This window comes from Furipterus horrens, unplaced genomic scaffold, assembly GCF_987537825.1.
Source record: "Furipterus horrens unplaced genomic scaffold, mFurHor1.1.pri manual_scaffold_9, whole genome shotgun sequence".
Lineage (NCBI taxonomy): Eukaryota > Metazoa > Chordata > Mammalia > Chiroptera > Furipteridae > Furipterus > Furipterus horrens.
Window position 1 is genome coordinate 42468653 of NW_028327179.1, and position 20125 is coordinate 42488777.

At 38.8% G+C, this 20125-nt stretch overlaps 1 protein-coding gene and 1 pseudogene across 1 annotated transcript in view; both read left to right on the forward strand.

The window, feature by feature from the left end:
* PCLO (piccolo presynaptic cytomatrix protein) overlaps positions 1-20125 on the forward strand; it is a 337379-nt gene that overhangs the window by 157906 nt on the left and 159348 nt on the right. Inside the window, exon 4 of the mRNA XM_090286882.1 lies at positions 10557-11609. Coding sequence (XP_090143008.1) covers positions 10557-11609 — 1053 coding nt within the window. The remainder of the gene's footprint in view (positions 1-10556; positions 11610-20125) is intronic.
* On the forward strand, positions 13772-15588 carry LOC150001651 (septin-2 pseudogene; annotated as a pseudogene).

Here is a 20125-nt window from a genome sequence, read left to right on the forward strand (position 1 = left end):
AACTCCTGCGGCGCACCTGAAGCCAAGCTGTATTGACTTTGTCTTTCCCTTGGACCCTTCAGCTGCAAAGAGAGGGGGGGTCTGCTGCATGGGCAACAGCAGACCCTCCATATCACCCTGCCCAGGCTCTGTAGCTTCAGTTTCACTTGAGAGGACACTCCAGCGTCATCGCAAGATGTCGACTCAACACGGGAGGAGACAGATACCGGTTATAAACTCATCTGATTGGCGAAGGAAACGAGCGCCAGGGGTCTCCTCTGACGGTGGGAGAGGTCATCGCACCTCACTGGACAGCTACTGTCTCGCCATGGCTCGCCTGCCCCACTGGGTGCGTGGGGATCAGAGAGGCGCCTCTCGAAAAGTGGGCCACAAAACACCCGCACCAGTTAATTCCAAGCAAACAACAAGAAAGAAGCCTCCGGCTCTTCGCCTCGCTAGCTGGAACATCAGGACCATGTGCCCCGGACTTACTGCAGACCTTCCGTGGATCAAGGGTGCCAGGAAAACCGCTGTCATCGATAGGGAACTGGCACGACTAAACATCGACATTGCGGCTCTACAGGAGACCCGGTTGGCCGACAACGGAACTATCAGAGAAACCAACTACACCTTCTACTGGCAAGGGAAGTCTCCGGACCAACCAAGACAGCACGGTGTTGGGTTCGCTGTGAAGAACACGCTTGTTAACTCCATAGAGCCACCCACAGGAGGCACAGAGAGATTACTTACCCTCCGATTGTCAACAACTTTCGGCCCAGTCAGCATTTTTAGCGCGTATGCCCCAACCCTCTGCGCCACCACCGAAGAGAAAGAACAGTTCTACCATGCACTGGACGAAGCGTTATCCAAGATCCCCAGAAGTAACGCTCTCTATCTCCTTGGAGACTTCAACGCAAGAGTAGGAGCCGACCACATGGCCTGGCCCACCTGCCTTGGAAACTTTGGGAGAGGAAAGATCAATGAGAATGGTCAGCGACTGCTTGAGCTTTTGTGTCACCACGGCCTGTGCGTGACAAACACATTCTTCAAGTGCAAAGAGATCCACCAGGTGTCATGGAGGCACCCCCGCTCCCGTCATTGGCACCAGCTTGACCTCGTCATCACCAGAAGAACGGATATTGGCAGCACCCTCCTCACCCGCAGCTACCACAGTGCAGACTGCGACACGGACCATGCCCTCGTGGTAAGCAAGGTGCGCATAATGCCGAAGAGGTTGCACCACTCCAAGATGAAGGGTCGCCCACGCATCAACACCAGTTGTGCCAGCAACCCAGTTAAGACCCAGCAATTCATCAACAAGATGGAAGATGCACTCGGCGAGGGAGTGGCGGCAGATGACATTATCGAATCCAATTGGCCACGTCTCCGCGACGCCATATACAACTCTGCCATTATTGCTTACGGGAAGAAAGAGCGGAAGAACGCTGACTGGTATGAGGCTCACTGGGAAGAAATGGAACCCGTGATCGAGGCTAAGAGGAAGGCCCTACTGGCTTACAAGGTCACGCCCACTCCCAGTACACTTCAAGCTCTACGGGCTGCCAGGAACAAAGTCCAGAAGACCGCCCGCCACTGTGCCAACACCTATTGGCTAAACCTGTGCAGAAGCATTCAGGAAGCCACCGATATAGGCAACGCACGAGGAATGTATGAGGGTATCAAGAAGGCAACAGGCCCAATCCCCTCCAAGATCGCCCCCCCTTAAGTCCAAGACAGGTGAGGTCATCACTGACCAGGAACAGCAAATGCGGCGGTGGACCGAGCACTACCTCGAGCTGTACGCAACGAAGAACACCGTAACAGACACTGCTCTTAAAGCCATCCCAGACCTACCAGTCATGGAGGAGCTAGACACCCCACCTACTGCGGCAGAGCTCGGCAAAGCCATCGACCGCCTTGCTTGCGGGAAAGCACCAGGAAGCGACGGAATCCCTCCAGAAATCCTAAAGAGCGGGAAACCAGTCCTGCTACAGCCGCTCCACCATCTACTCTGTCTCTGCTGGAAGGAGGGTTACATCCCCCAGGATATGAGAGACGCCAACATTATCACCATGTACAAGAACAAAGGAGACCGCAGCGACTGCAACAACTACCGGGGCATCTCTCTCCTCAGCGTCGTCGGCAAAGTATTCGCCCGGGTCGCCCTTGCCCGCCTGCAGACCCTTGCTTCCCGCGTCTACCCAGAGTCCCAGTGTGGCTTCAGAGCTGGCCGATCAACAGTGGACATGATCTTCTCCCTACGCCAGCTGCAGGAGAAGTGTCACGAGCAGCATAAACCACTCTACCTCGCCTTTATTGACCTCACGAAGGCGTTTGATCTGGTCAGTCGAAGCGGACTCTTCAGCTTGCTACGGAAGATTGGCTGTCCACCACATCTGCTTGCTGTGGTCATGTCCTTTCACGACAACATGCACAGCACGGTGTCCTACAACGGCGCAACCTCTGAGGCCTTCCCAGTCAGCAGCGGAGTAAAGCAGGGCTGCGTCCTCGCGCCTACGCTGTTCGGAATCTTCTTCTCCATGCTCCTCCAATACGCCTTTAAGGACTGCAGCGAGGGTGTCTTCATTCACACCAGATCCGATGGCAAGCTCTACAACCTGGCCCGTCTACGAGCCAAGACCAAAGTCAAAGAGGTGCTCATCCGTGAGATGCTCTTCGCCGACGACGCAGCTTTGACATCACACTCCGAAGAGGGACTCCAGCAGCTAGTCACTTGCCTTTCCCACGCATGCAAGGAGTTCGGACTAGCCATCAGCCTGACGAAGACGAATGTTATGGCTCAAGGCACGGGGACTCCCCCATGCATCACCATCGACGGATACACCCTGGAGGTTGTCAATGACTTCACTTACCTCGGGTCCACCATCTCGAGCTCTCTGTCAGTCGACTTGGAGGTCAACCGGAGAATCGCCAGGGCAGCCACAGTTATGGCCAGACTGAACCGGCGAGCGTGGAACAATTCCAGCCTCACTGAGAAAACCAGACTGCGCATCTACCAAGCCTGCGTACTCAGCACTCTCCTCTATGGCAGCGAGACGTGGACCACCTACGCAAGGCACGAAAGGAAACTCAACAGCTTCCACATGAGGTGCCTGCGACGCGTCCTGCATGTCGCCTGGCAGGATAAGGTCCCCAACACCGAGGTGCTGAAGCGAGCCAATATGAGCAGTTTGCATGCAGTTCTTAGTGAGAGACGCCTCAGGTGGCTCGGCCATGTCAAAAGAATGGATGCAGGCCGTATTCCCAAAGACCTCCTCTACGGCGAGCTAGCAGAAGGCAAGAGGATGACAGGGCGCCCAAAACTGCGGTTCAAAGACATCTGCAAAAAGGACATGACACAATGCTCCATCAATCTCAACACATGGGAAGTTCAAGCAGACGACCGCCTAGCCTGGAGGCTCGCGGTCAGGCAAGGTACGTCACGCGCGGAGGCTGAGCGCAACGAGGAGGCGGCCCAGAAAAGATCGAGGCGGAAGCAGCGTCAGCAGCAGCAACAACAGCCATCTGCCTTCACCTGTACCAAGTGCGGCAGGGATTGTCACTCCCGAATCGGACTGCACAGCCATTCTCGGCGGTGCAGATAGACTCTCAAGAAGCTACGCCATCGTCTCTCGAGACGGACGGCTGCCGACGACGACGACGACGACGAGGGTCTTACAGAAATATGCATACACATGAAGAGTAAGGACAAAACCACTGATAAATTTAGACCCAAGGGTGATAACCCCAGTGCAAATTGCTAACAGTATCCAGTATTTTATTAGTATTTGTTATTGATTCTCTAACCAAACGTGGGTCCGGCTGCCTACTGCTTTGAAAGCCAATATTCAAGAGATAGGTGCTAGTATAAAGGAAAGAGATTTATTCAAGTATCAGTCACCTGAGAAGATGGGGGACTCTGTCTCAAAGCCCATCTTAACATCTCAGTGCAGGCAGAGGTTTTTATAACGAGGGAGAAGGAAAGCAAAACCAACAGATCAAGGGGAAGGGCTTGAAAGGTTCTCTGCATGCAGACCAGCACAGTTCATTCGGATAAGGACCTTGATACTAGTCAGGTGGTCTGGTGTGTGTTATCCTTGTTTTACATCATTCTGGTTTTATGGTTGAAGGTCAGCAAATCTTCCAGAGTTGGGATGCCTGAAAGTTGGAGTCTATGTCTTTGGAAGTTAGTTCCTAGAATTCTTATACAAATATACTGTTCATCTACAAGTTGCATATAAGTCAGAGTCAGCATTTACAGAAACAATGTCAAAAGAATGGTGGGGTGGGTTACATCCCCACTGTTACAATTCCTACTCTTCACATTTAGTAATTCCTTGAAAATTAATATTTAAAATGCCATTTTATTTTTCTTAGTTTTCATATGACTAATTATGTTCTAATACATTCTGATATAATTCTTATAAATACATATGAAGTAAATGAAGATGAGTCTCAATTATTCAATTATATACTTTGGATGAGTTAGTTTTGTTTCAATGATTGTGAAAGGCACAAAAATATATTGTAGTCAAAAAGAGTATAATAAGCAAAGGACCTGATACACATCCCATTCATCTTTAGGAGGCCCAGAGTAAGAATAACAACATCACAAATGCGTTATTGCGCACACTTGCAGAGTGCAGTCTCATGAATGATCACAGGTTTCTAATATCCTGATAGTGTAGTCCGAACAACTGATTGTGCAGTCTGAAAAAAGAGTCAATCAATTGTGAATTCTGTCTGAAAAAAGAGTCAATCAATTGTGAATTCTGTCATTTCTTTTCACAGAAGACATAAGGAAATAATTTAGATACTGAATAAGCTAACAATATGATTTTCAGGATGCAGATTGAGTTGTAAGAGTGTATGTGCCTTCAATAAATTGAAATCCTAATTCAAGGCTATAGTTAATATTGATATAAGTAACAGGTTGTGGGTAACACTGCTCCCCAATTTTTGGATCTGTCAGTAAGTCAAATAGGAATTTCTAAGATTACAAGTGTAGTTATTTATCAGCTTAAAAATAACATTCTGAATTACAAGGAAATATAAAAACCTGTGTAAACATTTTATTGTTGACTCAAAAGCTTGATAGTAAGCCACAGACTCAATGGTATTGGTACCAATTCCCTTCATTGCTAGGATTCCCTTAACAGAATTTTGAGCAGGGGCCACTGAGTCTCTGCTAAAATACCACTGTTGGTGGAAATCACATAAACTTCCAAATCAGTTCAATTTTTTTTTTAATAAAAATTCATGTTAAAATGTTAAGTTTTTTTTAGATACATATATGCCTGTAGGTTTTGTTATCATCACCTCCCTACCATTGTAAGTCTGATGGCAAACTTCCAGCCTGCTGTAGGCCTTATTATCATGCTTCTGAAAGATACTTGGGGAAATAAAGAGACAGGCCTGAAGTTCTGAGATTTTCCTTAATGGCATTGTTGCTATAGTTACAGCTGAAATGTTACATAAAGCAAATTGCTTATTGATGGGAAAATGCTGAGTAGCACAGCAGCATCCTCTTTCTGGGTTTTTATTGCCTTCATTTCCCACTCGCCTCTTAAGATTAATGGATCTTTAGAGCGTTGTTTTGTTTTGAACAAGCTCTGATCATTTGATGTTAAAATAATGCATTTTATTAACATGTACTACCTGACAAATGAGTATGTTCTAGTATATTGTGATCAAAGTGGAGTTACTTTTTTAATGAGCTCTTTGTTTATCAGAATTTTTCCTACTTGGAGATGAATTTTGATATACTAGTTATTAATGTTAGAACATTAAGTAAAAATGTGATCTTATATATAGAGTCTTCTGAATACATATAATAATATAGATGAAATACAAACTTAAGTTATGTTTTATACTATTAGGAGATAAGATACTATGAGTATACTGAAAATAAAATATATTTTAAAGACAAAAACAAATGGAAATGGTCTGAGAGCATCCATAATGGTGACTAGTATGTTAAAAACCCCAGATAAGCATTTATATTTTGTAATTTTCTATGTAGTAAACTAAGTAATGTAATAGAAATACATTCAGTATATATAAATTATACATAATACCTTATATTATTTATAATATATTCATTTTTTTATTGTTAGTTTAATATTTCAAAGAGAAAATTATAACTTACTTGATATTTAACTATAAGACAAAATATAAGTAATGATGTGTTTCACAATTCCAGCTGTTAAATAAACAGTTAATGCTGGTCTGATAAAATATTTTCAGCTAATAAAAGTCATATATAGCAGTGATATATTATGTGTTGAATTCTTATATAATTTTCAGATAGCTACTGGACTAGAAACATTATGAGTATTTAATCTTGTAGCTATTGAGTAACTAAAAGTACAGATAACATTTTTTGGACCTACATTATAATACTTTTTTAATTTTATTTTTTATTTTTAATTATTTATATTTTATCCTTTTAAAATGTCTATTTTGTGACTTTTTAAAATTTTGATTTATCATTTTTCTATTACAGTTGTCCCATTTTCCCCCCCATTGCTCCCCCCCACCGCACTCACCCCTTCTCTCACAGTCAGTTCCCACCCCATTGTCCATGTCCATGGTATAATACTTCTTAATTGAATTCCTGACTACATTGATACAAATCTTTGGGATTGTTTTTGGTAAAAAAAAATTGTAAAGCACAGATTTTTACATCTTCTTATGTATTTGTAGAGCATTTCCCAAATTATTTTTGTGAAGCAGATTATTGTAGAAATTGTGTGTAATTAATGATGGTATATATGATAATGACAATGACTCATCCAAAATGGAATTTCATTTTTACTTGTGTTGATCCATGTTGCTTTTCTCATTTCCACTTTTGATTTTACTTTAGCCTCTGACCTTTTCTACCCTCTCTCTTAATAAACAAAATTTGAATTTACATATTTAAAGGAATATAAAATTTGGGGTGTTACTATAGGCCCCACCCTTTCAATTTTTTATTGATATTATAACATTTTCTACTGAATATGTCGGGCTGCTCCAATTGAAACAGAACCCACGGGCTGTTTAGTTAGGGGCCTGATTGCCCGCCGCCAGAATTATAACTCTCAATACCAGAGTTTGGTGAAAAGAAAAAGAATTGTTTATTTGCACATAGTTCTTCTTCCCCCTCCCAGACCTGGCCAGTCTTAGGAAAGTCAGAAACACCATTTCCCTACTTCCTAGGCACAGTTCAGCTTTACCAGTAGCTGCGAATCACTCAGTTCTGATTGGGGAGGTCCTTTCTGTGCTGTGGTGCCCTCCAGCTCTCAATGCAGGACCGCCTGGATTCTCAGCCTCCTTGTAAACTGCCTTCTTACTGCAAACTGTGGGCGAGAGCCTCTTCTTAAAGCAGCCTGGAGACCCCCTCCTCCGAGCCACATGGAGGGAGCACACGCTAAAATGTCTGCAGCTGCTTATATATCCCTGACTGCGTCCTCTGACACAGTGGGTGTTGCAACCAGTTCTGCCCATTCACAGAACCTTACACAGGTTCTGTGGGCTCCTTCCATACCAGCCCATGGTCCAAGACCCCTCCCATCTTCCTGAGCCTTGGAAGTTTCAAAGCTGATCTTCGTGCAACAAAGTTTCCAGCCTCTAGCCCCAGGCATGCAAGGCATCCTGAAAGCTGCTTCCTTTTCCCCATCTCCCAGCCGCAAACTCTGGGGTTTGTTTTTGGACTCCCTGTTTCTATAACAATTCTAATTTTGGTTCTAGGGCTGCAGAAAGAAGAAACACATATATGAGACTGCCCATTCAGCGTTTCTAATTGTCTGGTGAAAAAATACTCTTGTGGGACTCATAATTTATGAAATTTCTTATGTTCTAAATTGATTCATCAGACAGTCCTGTTAAATCCATCACATTTCATTTTCCTTATTTTTTAATGTGTGTTATACTTATTTGTACTCATGTCATATTTCTTCTACTTTAATGTGAGTTCCTTGGTGGAATAAACTTACAGATACCCCTTTAAAATGATGTATGTACTCCAAAGGTATAAATAGAATATAGATACACAGAATAGATGCATAAGTGAATTATGCTGTCATAATTATTTGATATGAATTATGCTTTCATAATTATTTGACTTAATGATAACATCAGTTTCCAAATTAATTTTGGTAAACGAAGTGCAAAGTCACAAGAATTAGGCTTTGCAAGTCAGTCATGCAACCAAGCAAGTAAAACAAGATCATTTTAAAAATATAAAATAGCAATAATTAAAAAGATTAGGTTTAACTGAATATGTATGAGATTTTAAGCAAAACATGAATTTGAACTAGCCATTGCAACTTAAGAATAATATCCTTTGTTCTTAGATTGGCCCTATTTCCTTCTCTTTGCCTTGAGATCTTAGTAGCGTGTCGCTTATCATTGCTTGTATGTTTATCAAGCATTATTTTAAATCAGGATAATGAAGATTTTTATTTGACATAGTAGAATAAATAGATTATACCTATTATCCTCTTATTTAAACTTCAAATGTATGAAAATAATGAATATATTGAAATAGGCACTATGTTTATTTCTTCAACATGTTTTACCTTTTAACAAGAGCTGTGTACCATTGTGGTATCATATGCTATAAGTAGCAGGAAATGAGAACTTTATAAGAATAATTTGTCTCCAAAATGCAGATAAAATAATCATACTTTTATAATTGACAAAAATTTCCAATGGAGTGAAACCTGTACTCCTGGTATACCAAAAATTTTGTTATTTACATTAGAATATGCCCTGGATGAAAGTGCTTAACACACACCTGCATTTGGTTTTTAGAATCCATTTGACAAAACAGTACAGTAATGCAGCTATCTGTGTCCCTGTTTGTTTTTAAAAAACAATAGACTCTGAATGAAGATATGCTAAATGTAGCTCAACCAAGTAATGGTTTTTAAAACCACAGCGCAGATTAAGATTGATTTTCTGTAGATAATACGGAAATATCTCCTCCAGGAACAATTCCACACAAGAGCTGGAGCTTTTAGTATTTGATGTAAGGGATCAAATCAGTTTCTTTCCTAATATTTTTGCATAAAGTTATTACATAAAAAAGCCACAATTCACTTCAGAGCTGCTTAAGAAGGAAATTAAGATGGGAATTGGTACTAAGTGATCATAAACACAAAAAGCAAATTAATCCATCATACATACTAATGTTTCGTAGACAGCATTTTACTGAAGTTAAATAATTGAATTTTGTCTTTACTTTTTTAGATCAGCAAATAAGAATGATTACAGCTTACAGATTTCAAGAGTCATAATTAAGCAACATTTTAAATGTCTTTAAAGAATTAGAAGCTGTAGTAAGAAATGAAACATGTCTGATAATATCTTAGAACAATAAGTGATTTTTGCCTCTAAATAATTTCAAGTTATACAACTGAAAAGAGTGATGTAGTGTGAAAAGCAGTTTGAAATTGAACTTTGCAGAAGACAAGGCAACATATGAATGCCTTACTATTTTGCATGACCCTCCAACTGTACACTTTACAGAATAAGTACTCATTAAATGGTAACAGAAACTGAATTCATAGGCTTTACTTTTTATATTGTAACAAGTGTAATGTAAGAAAAAGCACAACATATATCAATAAGGGAAGAATTCTGCAACTTTATTTGTCTAACATAATCTGTATCTTGTGTGATTTTTTGTACATGTTATGAGAGAGTAGTTTTAAGTCCTTAGTTCGCAAAAGAATTAACCAACAGCTTATTAAAAGGGCAGATCCTCTTATTCTAGATGGGGATCCTGTTAAAAATAGTTTTGGTGTGATTCCTAGGAATTTGGATGTCTAAGGACATGACTTGACACAGAGGAGCCAAGATGTAAGAAACAGTTTTAGTTCAGCAATTCAGAAAACTCTGGGGATCAAGGTACCAAACAGTTTGAACCTGTGAATGTTTCTTGCTCAATTGAATGAGAAGTATGAATATTATTAAAAATGAAATTTTATTTTAATCTAAAAGCAGATAGAGAATTATGTTTAAGTGATTCTTGAAAACTCTCAATGTACCTTGTAAAATTCTACTGTGGTACATAGACCTACATTAGACCCAAGTCAGGAGATAGGTGATTATAGGCTAAATCCTTAAAAATAACAAACAAAAGCTTTTGATTAATTGAGATTAAATAAAAATTACTAGGAAACTTAATAGTTTTTGAATAAGTGTATGATGGATATACTAATTTTGAAGGCACCAGGCTTAAGAAGTTAGTTATATTTGGAACAGATGGAGATTTTTCACAAAAAAGAAAAGAAAAGAAAAAAAGGTATTTCCCTGAGTCCATCTGTAATGTTAAAGATTGGTTTTCTTTTTCTTTTTTATGGTGAAGAGAGTGAATTACTCATCTTTAAGGATTTCTCATATTTTTTATTTCAAATAGTCTCTTTGCAATATTCTTTAAAAATCACTTTTATTTATTTAGAAAACAATGATCGCCTTTCTCCATATACAAAAATGAACTAGAAATTGCTAAATTTTAACCTTGGTAAATGCACCAAAGCAAATGCTTTATAATATAATTAATCTGTTCAATGCTGTTTTATTTGCAGATTCAAGAATGGCTTTGTTTAAATTGCCAGACCCAGAGAGCGGTATCAGGACAGCTCGGAGACATAGGCAAAATGCCCCCTGCACCGTCAGGGCCAAAAGCTTCTCCTGTGCCTGTTCCTACGGAGCAGTCACCTCAGAAAACAGCAATGCCTGGTCAAGTAAAAGTTAAAAAGAAGGAACAAGAAGTAAAAACAAAAGGTGAAAAAATCACTCCAGAAAAAGTAAAAGAACGACCTTTAATTGAAAAAATGTCCGCTAAGGTAACCACAGATCAAAAACAAGAAGAGAGTAAACAAGAAAAAGTCAAAGCTTCAGCCTCTCAAGAAAAAAAGTCAATCTCTGAAGAACAAAAGCTACTTTCAGAAGAAAAAAAGTCAACCACTGAAGAAAAAAGGCCACCTCCTGAAGAAAAAATGCCACCTCCTGAAGAAAGAAGGCCACCTCCTGAAGAAAGAAGGCCACCTCCTGAAGAAAAAAGGCCACCTGCTGAAGAAAGAAGGCCACCTCCTGAAGAAAAAAGGCCACATCCTGAAGAAAGAAGGCCACCTTCTGAAGAAAAAAGGCCACCTTCTGAAGAAAAAAGGCCACCTCCTGAAGAAAGAAGGCCACCTCCTGAAGAAAGAAGGCCACTTCCTGAAGAAAGAAGGCCACCTTCTCAAGAAAAAAGGCCACCTCCTGAAGAAAAAAGGCCACCTCCTGAAGAAAAAAAGCCACCTCTTGAAATAAAAGAGTCCACTCCTAAAGACCAAATTGCAAACCCTGAAGAAAAGAAGTTTCTCCCAGGAGAAAAAACATCAGCTGTAGAAGAGGAGCAGAAACATGACTTACTTAAAACTCAAGTACAAATCACTGAAGAAACACTTGAAGGCAGAGGGTCTCCACAGGCAACGCAAGAAAAGAAACCACCACAGATGGAGATGGAGGGTTTACCATCTCGGATGCCTCAGAGTTTGCCTGAGGAAGATGATGGGACAAATAAAAAATTGGAAGGTCAGCCACAAGCAGTATGCACAGCAAAGCCTGATCAGGTGAAACCTGGGAAAGAGAAAACAGTAAGTTATGTTTAACTAACCTTACACAGTCGTATGTATATAATTTACTAATTTATACCTAATTTCACAGAGTGCTTAATGTTAATTATATAAGATCTCACCATTAATAATGTTTTCATAAAAGTCAAACAGTTTTTTGCTAAAATGAAGAACTTTGTGTTTTTCTGATTCAATCTAACTTAATAAAGCATAGATATAAAATTTACTTTTCTAGCTTTTATGTCTACCAAATAATTTATCCAAATCCTATAGCATGATAAAGAAGAATTTTTTACCTTTTCAAATTATTCTTTTTTTCTGTCTACTATGAACATAAAATCAGTATCCTCCTTAAATATTGTGTTTTTAAATTTCTATTGACTTATCCACTTGGTTAAATGAGGCAAGTTTTTGTTCTCATTTAAAAGTCTTTTAAGTTGTGTTTAACCATAAAATTATATAACAGTGACTACAAACAAATATGGAAAAGCTTAAGACTTGTCTCTCTTTTTTTAATTTTTTTTAGTATTTAGTATAATTTTAATTAATGTATTGTCACAGCTTTTGTTCAATGTGTTTAATACTGTAGGCTTATTTATAATCCAAGCATAATCTGCAATAATATATTTTTCCTCTTCTTAAGTAGAAATGTTTAAGAGTTCCCCATCTTTTCCAATATTTATATAAGCAATGCTGTCATTTTTAGGAGAACTCTGATCTTTCATATTATAAGAGGTCTTAACAATATATCTAGTAGAATAATTTTAATTCACAAATGATAGCAGTGACTTGCTGGAAAATGAAATGATTTATTAGTATTTAAAGTTACTATTAGAACTCTAATTAGAACCTATAATCCATCCAGACTCTGGTTCAGTTGTTTTTCTTAGTGGTGGTGTTTGCATTTTTTAACACATGGTTACTAACCTACTTCTGGTATAGGATGCATACCTTCTTAAATGAACTTTGATCTTCTTTTGTAATATAAATGAATTCATCAGAGTCAGAGAAAGCAAATGCCCATATATGTATTCTCTACTCGAATGGCTGGATCAAGCCACTACTAACACCACCACCACCTCCACCTATAGCTTCTCTTAGATAACCACTTGTCAGATCTTGATGCTTTTCACCACTTTTCCCTTTGTGAAACTATCATTGACTTTCATGACCCTTCCTTTATTGTTCTCTCTTTGTTTTTCTGATCATCCCTTATGAATTCTTTGATTATGGCTCTTGCTTTTACTTTCTCAGGTTCCATATGATTAGATTTTTCTTGTTGATTTTTTTTTTTGAGTTCTGTCTTCTTTCCTCTTAGTGGAGTCACATGAACAATTCTTAAATTGACTTGTATACCTTGACTCCTTTAATTGTCAGACCTGCATTGTCAAATACTCAATAGACTGTCCCAGTATGAGTAATCTGAGGTCTCTTCTTACACGCTCTTTAATCTCCACATCCAGTTTATCACACAGGAGTTCATTAACTCCCATGCCTAAGGACACTGTGCTGCTTATGGCCTTCATGACCTTTCACCATTGACTTGAATAATCCTATTACTGGTCACTCTGCCTTCTGTTTCTCCCTTCGCCAGTATAAAATTGTCACATAATTATTTTCCAGGTTTCAGACTGTTTAACTCAGGTACTTCTAATGATTCCCTATTGCTTGTTAAGTGTAATCTAAACAATGTATCATAATATTTTGTCAATGCAGTGCTTTTTTAATATTAATTTGCACTTTTAAAAATCATTTCCTATCATTTCCTTTTATCATATTTTTTCTTTTATTTTACAACCTCAATATGGATATATTTATGTCATTTCTAGATTAAGTATATGTACTACATAACTAATATATTATTTACAATATAAAATATTGACAAAAATAAAAATCAGTGAAATCAATGAGAAATTCTCATTTTATTATATTTATTTAAATGTAGATATATTTGACCACATTAAAGTATGATTAATGATAGTGTTTTATAGAGAGCATTGATTGCAGTTTAATGTTTTAGAAATTCTGGGTCTGAAATTTTTTGATAGAATTATTTGAAATTGAACTTCTAAGTTGAGCTGATTTTTATATTTTGACATTTAGTTTTAATGACTATCATAACAACAATAACAAAGAAAATGATAACCCAGAAGCATATATCAGAAATGAAGTGGGACGGCGGGTGTTGAGTGGGTCTGGCGGGGTCGGTTGGCTCCTGCTTTACGGCTTCTCTGTGATTGACGGAACTTGACTAAAGATGTCTAAGCAACAACCAACCCAGTTTATAAATCCAGAAACTCCTGGCTATGTTGGATTTGCAAATCTTCCCAACCAAGTTCACCGAAAATCAGTGAAAAACGGTTTTGAGTTCACACTAATGGTAGTTGGTGAATCGGGTCTAGGAAAATCAACTCTCATAAACAGCCTGTTCCTGACGGATCTCTACCCAGAAAGAATCATACCTGGAGCTGCAGAGAAAATTGAAAGAACAGTCCAGATTGAGGCTTCGACTGTGGAGATTGAAGAGCGAGGGGTCATGCTGCGCCTGACAGTGGTGGACACCCCTGGCTATGGTGATGCCATCAACTGCAGGGACTTCTTCAAGACCATCATCGCCTACATCGACGCGCAGTTTGAGCGTTACCTGCACGACGAGAGCGGCCTGAACTGCCCCCACATCGTGGACAACAGGGTGCACTGTTGCTTCTACTTCATCTCGCCCTTCGGGCGCGGGATGAAGCCCCTGGACGTCGCATTCATGAAGGCCATACACAACAAGCTCAACATCGTGCCCGTTATCGCCAAAGCCGACACGCTCACGCTGAAGGAGCGGGAGCGCCTGAAGAAGAGGATTCTGGATGAGATCGAAGAACACAGCATCAAAATCTACCACTTGCCTGATGCCGAGTCAGATGAAGATGAGGATTTTAAAGAGCAGACCCGGCTTCTTAAGGCCAGTATCCCATTCTCTGTGGTTGGATCCAATCAGCTGATTGAAGCCAAAGGCAAGAAGGTTCGAGGCCGCCTCTACCCATGGGGGGTCGTGGAGGTGGAGAACCCGGAGCACGACGACTTCCTGAAGCTGCGGACGATGCTCATCACTCACATGCAGGACCTCCAGGAGGTGATCCGGGACCTCCACTACGAGGACTTCCGCTCTGAGAGAGGCTAAAGAGAGGCGGCAGGAAAGTGGAAAATGAGGACATGAATAAAGACCAGATCTTGCTAGAAAAGGAAGCGGAGCTCCGCCGCATGCAGGAGATGATCGCGAGGATGCAGGCGCAGATGCAGCTGCAGCTGCAGGGCGGTGACGGCGACGGCGGGGTCCACAGGCACCACGTGTGAGAAAATGCTTTGCAAGATAAAACATTCCGGATGAGTAATCCAGCTCTGCATTTTCAAGACATTGTTGAAGAGGTGCCCATCCACACTTCACAGTGCCTGTGGCTCAAAATTTTAATTTTTAAAAATCTTCTGATGTGTTCTTTTTATGAAGTACTTCTAACATTTGTATTCAGTACTAGAGGGTAGACTTTATATTTTGTGAGTGAACTTGGCATTTTCATTTCCTTCTACCTTATGTAACCACTAACATTAGTTAGACTTGATTTCCAGGGATCAGGCAGCATGTTAACGTGACTTGGCTGGCCTAACCCATGAGTCCTGGAGGAGTGCTCTTGATTTGTTTCCAGAACATTCATACTTACGCAGAGTGTTCCTGAGTGGTACAGAGATGCAGACCTAGTGACAGAGAGGGAACAGCCGTTTGCTCACCCAGACCACGTGTGGAGATGCTTCCCGGCCTCGCCTTTGATGGAGCCCAACACCAAAGACCAGTTTTGCTGCTATAACTCAGTACCTTTCATTCATCTGCACATTAATCATTTTTACCAAATGAAACAGTTATCTAATGAGATACATGTTTATACTTAAGGAGTCTTAAAAACAACAGTCCTTTAGGGGTAAACTTTAGAAGTCTGGATATCGCACTAGGTTATTTTTCAAACTACAGTGCAGAGAACCTGGTGCAGCCACTTCTGTGGCGTACAGAGCAAGTCAGGGACTCCAAGAGCTCCGGTTTTCATACAGCAACTAAAATTCTTACAACAGAGGCAGTAAACTATTTTTGCTCAAAGGAAAATTAGCAATCGATCTGTTCAGAAACTAACCTCTTGTATGTTTTTGCTGCACTTTAATATATTTTTATAACTGCAGGTGTAGATCTGCTTCAGCAGTGGAAACACTTGGGGAGGTGGGTGCCAAGCCCAGACCTGTCGCAGGCCTTGGGGTTCCGGCCCCATGAAGCCCAAAGTGCCAATCAGGTTCGTCCGATGTAGCTTTCCTTTACCTGTTTCTTTTTTTAATGGTTTTCTGAAGGGAGGAAAATCCCACTGGTCATTTTTTTTTAATATGCGCTCGTCTCAGGTATTGTTAGCTGCCACTGTTTCCTTCATTATTTGTAATGCAGTTTTCCCCATCCATCCCGTAAGAATGTAAGACATTTCAAGTCTGCACCGAGGCCTGTCTGCAGATGCTGCCAGTCTAGCCCCGCTGGTTGGTTTTCTGTGATTTGTGGCCTTGGCCCTTCCCTCCTGGCATGTCTCTGTCTTGAACTCCCTGGGTGCTGATGCTCCAGGGCCTGCCTTTTCTTTTCTTCTTCAGCATTTCCACCGAAGTTGAGAAAAAGTGACAGATGAAAGACCTGGAGGGAGTAGGTGCTGACTCACTGTTTTCATTTTGCTATAACAGAGGGTTAAAATGGATGAGGGTTATTTTGGCCAGAAAATAAAAGAGGTAAAAATACGTTAGTTACAAAAACGTACATGCTAGCGTGGCCCCTGCACCGTTATGTCATTGTGAGCAGTCCAGAGCTTCAGGTTTAGGCACATTGTGCAAAGTTTTACCAAGTATTCCATGACTTGAGAGCACCTCCAGGGCCAATTATTTGGGCTATTTTGGCATTTATTAATGGTGCTGATAAAAGGGGAGCATCTGCAGATGGTCTGTGTAAGCCGTGTGAGTAAAACTGCGTCTGGGGGCCGGCTGCCACCTAACGGTTACACGTGTGGGTGGACCTGCACCTTCGCATCCCTTTTTATGCCCAACAAAAAAAAAAAAAAAAGAAATGAAGTGGATCAAAGATCATACTTGCCCAGTCTTGCTATCTCTTTTCTAAGTTTAAAATTGAGAACAAAATTTTTTCTTAATTGTGAAAATTCCACAAATAAATGCTAATCTTTCCTGATACCAATCACCAGAAAATGAGATGTTTTAAAATACCTTTTAAACAAATGGCTTTAAAACCCACTGGAGTTCTTCATCTAGAAGATTTATAAAGAGAATAAAATATTCTCTTTAAAGTTGGTTAAATGAGGAGATATGACAGCTTTTAAAAATGACATGTCATTTTATATAGCATACTCATATAATTTCCAAATATCTGTCTTCAAAAGAGTGTTTTCACATGATTTTTTAAAGAAACACCTATTGTTTATTTTTTCCTTAATAACTAAAATGTAGCATATTGCTAATAACTAGTGTTTAATTTTTTCCTAAATATTTAGTAAGTAGTATATTACTGAAAACCATTTGTCATCACCAAAAAGTTGGGCAACTTTGGGATCTTTCTACTTTTGTTTAGAAATAATTAAATCTTCACATTTACAACTTCTCAAATTAATTTCTTTCAACATAATAAACCTCCGTGGTTAAAATAAATTCATAATTATTCTCTATCATTACAAAATATTAAAGATATTTTTTGGAATATAAAGGTCTCAAAGTCTCATAGTATAGAGCATGTACTATATCTGTAAAACCTTGAGACACTCTATGCAATTCTGACTTACTTGTATCAGATACAGGTAAATGAATTTCTTATGTACTGCTATCTCTATAGTCTTTAAAAAAAAAAAATCCAATCAGAAAAGCCACTCCTCAGTACTTAATATGTAGTTTTTTCATTGAAAATATATATACTTTTATTAAAATAATCCCTCAATATTGAAGCTGTCTTCATTGGTACATTATTTCTTAGTGTCTCACAATAGTAATTCTTTAAAGATTTTACTATTGAAACAGATTGTTGAACATTATAAACTGAACATGTTAGAAATATTTACACTATGCTTCTTTTATTATGTAACCTTTTGTTTTGTTTGAGCCCCCCCACCCCCCCACCCCCCGCAAGCTTTCCACAGTTATAGCTTTGCTTCTTCTAACAATATTTGCTGACAAAGGCATGGTGTTTGATTTGTCACCATATCATTTTCTACATATTGCTTTAGCCATTTTTCCATGGCAGAAAAAACAATTTCCCCAAAATATGTGACTTTCTTCTTATACTATTGAATAAGAAAACTCAAATGAAGATTATGTCTTTGTTATTCAATTTATTGAAAATTTATAAGTTACCAGAATGTTTATTTGGTGAAAATAATATAAATTTGTGGTGGTGTCATAATATCACTTACTGTGATGCGAAAGCACATTATGTTTTTAGGCAATGCGTTATTAGTGATAATAGAGGTAATACAGATACTAAATAGTTTTTCTGATAATGTCAAACATTTTTGGCCAATTTGTGTCAGATCTTATTTAACTTGGTCACCATCGCTTATACCTTGTAAATTAGCTGATGAAAAGCTAGTAACAATATGGAGCATAAACTTCTTTATTCATGTCTTTCTTACATTATCAGTATTATCTGTAACACATGATTTTTTCATGAAAATCTTCTTAAAGAATATTTTGTTTATCACTTACCTAATATAGGAAAGTTGGTTTAGTTGAAACTGGGTAATATGAGCCACAAATCTGCCTAACTGAGCAAAACCTTCAGTGTAGAGGTGCCTCGCTATATCTTCTCCTTACAGTGTAACTTCCAGTTATTTCCCAGGATTCTCACAGACCATGCGACCAACTGACATGAGAAATAACTGAATGGTGGTGTAAATCTTTTTATTAAATAGTAGTAATTATAATTTTACATTGAAAATACAACAAAAAATGTTAATGTTTACTTCTTACAGTCCATTTGATTATTTGGTATATTTGCATGGTTTCTGCATCCCACGGTCAAGACTCTTGACTTAACAGTTTAGCTTGGCTTTCTCAACCCTCTGAAGTATGCCTCCAGTGTAACTTACAGTCAACCTAATATTCCCACAAGTGATAAATAGAAAACCAGCTAAATAGGCCTTTGTATAATTCTTGAATGTAGCTTACGCTATGTGTTTTTTGAACCTGTTTTCAGTTCTTCTCTGTGCACTGATGCTGCACCCTTACATCAAACCTATCGGAAAAATCCCACCTGGACCTCTGGGCCTCTCTTCTTAGTAGTGATCACTTTTGCTGCTGAATTCCCTATATTGATAAGTTTTAAATTAGCTTTCATTGGAAATCAAAATAACACTCTTAATTTACCTTTTACTATATTCTGGGCATTATGTCAAGTCCCTTTTCTATCATTTAATCCACATAACTAATGATAAGGTAAATATTATATCTGGTTTAAAGAGGAGGAAGCTAAATTTCTGTGCTCAAGCTCACATATCTGGGAAACAGCAAAACTAAGATTATGTTTCAGTTATGATTATAAAAGCTGAGCTTCTTAAACACTATATATAATGCTTCTTTCCTATGTTACTTTTAACATACTACCTTTCCACTACTATAATTATTCATATCATTTGGCAGCTTCCACTGTAATCCCAATCACTGTGTGTAATTTTTACATTGTTTATATATTTTTAATTTTATTATTCATTTATTTTTCACTTGTGTCATACATATATTAATATAGTCTATCATTTGCATTTCTTTGTTGTCACGTTATTTTCTGTCCATTCATTCCTGTCTTTAAAAATGTGTTTGCCAAATGGCATTAAAGTTTATTCTGAAATCTAATAAATAATTTGAAAGGTATATTCTTCTTTACTTTTTTAGCATAATACTTTAAAATTACATATTACTATAGAATTCTCTCTCTTTACTTATATAATTAACAGAATGCTGCTTGGCTACCTCGGATACATTACATTGAAACGCTATAGCTTTCCGAATAAAAAACAAAATTTGAACATCCTTTAGCATAAACTTTTATTTCTGATTAAAATGACCCAGGGGTTAGCATTCAAATTATATATAGCCTCTTTATATAATGGCATCATAATCAGATAGGATGAAAAATAATGATGTTTTCTGTAGTGAAAAAAGATTCCTATGTAGGTGGGACTGTCTGATTTTTCTCTCCAGGCTCAGTCAATTTTATGGACTTAATCACGTTTAGAGTGTTTGGAACACTGACTAGCAAGCCATTTTGACCCAAACATTCTGTAAATGATTAAAGATTCTTCATTTGTTGTTTTGCTTTGGCCCATTAAAATAAATGACTTGTGGTAAATTAACCAAAAACTTAATATTGCATCCTTTCTTTCTACAATATTATATTAACCAGAAATTCATTTCTTATCCTCAATAATATTCAAATAATTTCTATTTACCCTCAACATGGAAGGCTAAAAATTTCATTGGGG